At 47.6% G+C, this 4656-nt stretch overlaps 1 protein-coding gene across 1 annotated transcript in view; it reads right to left on the bottom strand.

Moving 5' to 3' along the window:
• Positions 1–266: 266 nt before the first annotated feature.
• Positions 267–4656, bottom strand: part of vps8 (VPS8 subunit of CORVET complex) — a gene marked incomplete at its 3' end in the record, with an annotated part of 57664 nt that continues 53274 nt past the window's right edge. The window contains 7 exon segments of the mRNA XM_076991874.1: positions 267–410; positions 761–820; positions 931–1049; positions 2164–2246; positions 2606–2687; positions 2962–3150; positions 3517–3606. Coding sequence (XP_076847989.1) covers positions 267–410; positions 761–820; positions 931–1049; positions 2164–2246; positions 2606–2687; positions 2962–3150; positions 3517–3606 — 767 coding nt within the window.

Here is a 4656-nt window from a genome sequence, read left to right on the forward strand (position 1 = left end):
CCAGCACTACTAGCTGTACTAACTACGTAGTTGTCACACTGGGCTTCAGGTGTCCATCTTAGAAGAGCCAATGGGGGCCTGGCAACCCTGACAAACCAGAAGTGCCTGCCCTGCGTCCTCACTGGTTAGAAGAGCAAAGACCCGCAGCCAATCAGACATGCCAATCAGACATCCCTAGAGAAGCATCCAACCGTTTTATAATGAAACATGTGAATGAAACACAACAGTTAGTTGTGAACCAGGAAGTGACAATAAGTTAATTCCACCTTTTGTTGAACAGCCAAAAGTCTTGGTTGTTCAGTTTGTGAGGTGGCTCTAAACTGGAGCGGTTCACGTGCTTCACGCGGTTCACGTGCTTCAGGCGGTTCACGTGGACACACTCAAACAGCTTCAAATGTGGCGCTGACAGACTGAATGCGGATGAGACAAGAGACGTCCACCTGCAGATGTGCTTCAAACACTCACACACGCCCCGACACACACTCACACACACGCCTATACACACAAAGGAGCTTCAAACACCCACACATACACACACAACCGCAGAGAGGCTTCAACACACACACCTGCAGAGAGGCTTCAACACACACACACTCTCAAACTCACACCCACTTACACACACCTGCAGAGAGGCTTCAAACACATATCCACACCTCCTCCTACCCACACACACACACACACAGTAGTAATATGCATCAGCTCACTGCTTAGAGCATATTTTATTTAAGTTGAAAACAAAGCTTCAGAACCACCAGCTTACAGAGGCAAACGTCTCCACTGTTCCTCCGAACCCTCCGCGCTGTGGACGCCTTCACAAGCTCTTAACCAGCAAGGAACCCAAAGAGAACTTTCACAGGGTCACTCTTGGTCAGGTTTAACCCATATCCACATCTGGCTCACCGACACCAGCACAGACGTGTCTGTGCTGACCTCACAGCACAGACGCAGAACCAGCGCTCCTCGTTCTCACAGCCGCGATGCAGCACGGGGGATTTGGGAGGATGAGCAGACGTTTTGTTAACAGTACAGAAGAGACCCTGGTGTTTAAACTGTGCCACGCACCATCAGTCACCTATTAAGCTGTCCGGTTGTCTCCATGCCTCAGGACAAGCTGGAGACACGCTGTCCTGATCACTCGTCTTCTACATCGCTTACACTGCTGTTTACAAACAACGAAAGGATATTTGTAGGAGGGATGAACCGAGTCCATTTATTATTGGCCACCTAAAGGGACTCACTCTCCACCTCTCAATTCACACACCGCGTATGACGCGCTTTGCAACAACGGAGCCATCAAAGGTCCGCAGACGTGACAGACGTTAGCGTGCGCCCACACACATATGCACACGCCAACAGCACGCACATGCATGCACGCATACAAACACAGACAACACACTTCTGTTGGACCACACCTCCCACCGATGGGCACTTTATTGTCTGTGTAGTGTATACTGTGTGAGTGTGTGTGTGTGTGTGTGTGTGTGTGTGTGTGAGAACGGTGCATCTTATTTGCTTATCATGGCACTGATGGCAGGTGTGAACTCAGCTTGCTGCAGTGTGTGTGTGTGTGTGTGTGTGTGTAAGAGATGTGGGCTGAACAATTTAGCTTTGGCTGAGGTAGATGGAATTTGCTTTTGACAGCATATCTGTTCCAGCCACTTATCTGGACATGGAAGGCAAGGGAGAAATCGATGTTTGGCATGAAGCTGGATACTTTAGTCTGCTTATCTGTGTGTGTTTGTGCGAGTGTGTAAAGAAGATTGCTGTTGGGTTAAGTCCTTATCTGTGTAGGTGTGTGTAAAAGGGTTTAGTGTCAGATTAGGCCCTTGGGTGTGTGTTTGTGTGAGTGTGAGTGTGTAAAGGGGTTTATTGTCAGATTAGGCCCTGGGGTGTGTGTTTGTGTGAGTGTGTAAAGGGGGTTATTGTCAGATTAGGCCCTTGGGTGTGTGTTTAGTGTGTAAAAGGGCTTAGTGTCAAGGTGAGGCATTTGAAAAACAATTTTATACTTTCTTCTTTTTGAAATACCAGTAAGTAAACAATTCAAATGTACTTTTAAAACAACAACAACACACACATTTCCTTATCTACCATGATGAGCATGTGATAAGCATGTTTATTACACAGCTATAAGTGTTAAAAAAGTCTCATAAGCACCGACGTTACCTGTAGGATGCGCTGAATGATGGCAGGCAGGGCGATGAAACTGGACATACTGTTCAAGACCTTCATTGTGAGTTCCTTCAGTGCTGAGTACACACACACACACACACACACACACACACACACACACACACACACACATGTTGCAGCAGATCTAGCTGGAGGATGCTAGAGGAAGTGAGTTATTTTCAGATGTTCATAGTCACCAGGCTCCTCCCATCCCCAGGCTGTGGCCGTTAGTCAAACTGAATGTGTTATCAGGGACTCGTCACATAAAGAGGCTTTAATTGTTCATTAGGTTCATAACAATACAGCAGAAGGGGGAAAACTGGAGTATAAGCCCTTAAATCCACCAAATGACTAGAGATAAAATTTACTGTGTGTGTGTGTGTGTTTGTGTGCGTGCGTGCGTGTGTGTGTGTGTGTGTGTGTGTGTGTGTGTAACCTTCTGAAGTATGTTTGGCACTGGGGCCTTTAAGGTGTTTCTGTGGTGACATCATGGCCTCCAGAAGAGGAAACCAGAGAGCCTGAGAGAGAAAAATGAGAGAGAGAGAGAGAGAGAGAGAGAGAGAGAGAGAGAGAGATGAGACAGACACACAAAACTATGACATTTATGTATTAATGTATGTATATGTATTAATATGATACGTTTATGAATAAATGAACACCAATCAAGAAGTTCAAGCAGAATCCATCACCAAGGTCACTCACAAACTGACACACACACACACACACACACACACACACACACACACACACACACACACACACACAAGACGACTCACGTGCTCATGAACTCACCTCTCTCTGCTGCTGGTTAAGACCGTGAGAGTTCCTGTGACACAGTTCTATGATGTCACTCAGGGCCTCCTCCACCGTGGCCAACACAGGCTGACCTTCATCACCCTCCTCACCATCCTCCTCCTCACCCCTTGACCTGGCTGGCTCAGGATTCTCTTCGGTCAGGCTGTGCAGCTTGCTTTTTAACATCTGAGACACACAACACAAACACACACACCAGATAATCAAATCCCCTTAAAACAGGACTGACTGGTAATCCTAATCTTACCTTCAAGATTTACTCTGTATTATATATTCTACTGTAAATACACTGAGATTGAGATTATAAAACTGATAACATCGGTACTGTTGAGCATCAAACACAGCCACATCATTTACAACCCCTCAATTTTCAAATCAAATTGCCAGACCATAACCGCGGAGTCATTAGCTGACACCACAGGCCGAATAAAATGGCATTCCGCTGTCTGAGCCAACATGGCCGCCTGTGGCTGCGGTTTCCTGCAGCAGGCCTGCGTCAGCAGTGAGGAGGGAGCGACTATAGGGGTGCCGAACCTGCAGCAGCACTCGGAAGGCCCCCTGCACGTCTCCCTTCTTCTCCAGCAGGTAGGAGGTGGCCTCATGCAGCTCATGTTTCTTGGTGATCTGTGATGCAACAAAGGGGACATGGACCAGCCAATCACGTCTCAGGACTACTGCAACAAAGGGGACATGGACCAGCCAATCACGTCTCAGGACTACTGCAACAAAGGGGACATGGACCAGCCAATCACGTCTCAGGACTACTGCCCGTGACCATCACACACAGGGTGACAGGCAGACAGGCGTAATGGAATAAAACGGTGTTCCTACAGAAGATCAGCAAGACAGGCAGCAAGACAGGCAGCAAGACAGGAGGTCAGACAGGCAGCAAGACAGGAGGTCAGACAGGTGCATTTGGTAGGCAGACAGGCCTGAAAGGGACAGCATACTTGTGAGGTAGGAGAACAGCAATAGCTACTCTACTCTGTGTGTGTGTGTGTGTGTGTGTGTGTGTGTGTGTGTGTGTGTGTGTGTAAGCCTGATCAAATATTTAGCAGTGCCAGTGGCTGTAAAACCGCATTGATTCGCTGCCCCTCACCTGCCAGTCTCTCGCTAGAGTACTTCAGAAAACTCTCTCCCTCCCTCTCTCTCTCTCCCTCCCTCTCTCTCTCCCTCCCTCTCTCTCTCCCTCCCTCTCTCTCTCCCTCCATCTCTCTCTCTCCCTCCCTCCATCTCTTTGCCCTCTCTCCCTCCTGCACGTTAGCATATTCTGCTCTCTCTCCATCTCCCACACCAGTTCAGCCATCTTCCTTATTAAACAGGACGCCCAAACTCACTCCATTATTGAAGGCCTGCTGAGTGTGTGCAGAGGGAAACTGGTTTCTCTAGCCTCTTCTGAACAAACACAGGCTGGTCCTGGAGGTCTTTGGTTACAACAGCTAGGACTAAACCCTCAACCCTAAACCACTGGTTTTCACGCAGGCTCTCTTTACAAGCTGAAAGAGTCAATGTGTGTATAAGGAGTGAGTGCATTTGTGTGGGTCTGTGTATGTACATGTGTGATTTCAGGAAAGAGATATAAATAATTAAAGTAAGCATAAAAGTGTGAATGTGTTTAAATTATGTGTGTGTCAGTCTGTGTATGAGTGAGTGCGAGTGCATGAGTTAGAGTTT

Source organism: Brachyhypopomus gauderio, unplaced genomic scaffold (assembly GCF_052324685.1).
Source record: "Brachyhypopomus gauderio isolate BG-103 unplaced genomic scaffold, BGAUD_0.2 sc86, whole genome shotgun sequence".
In the NCBI taxonomy this organism is placed as follows: Eukaryota; Metazoa; Chordata; class Actinopteri; order Gymnotiformes; family Hypopomidae; genus Brachyhypopomus; species Brachyhypopomus gauderio.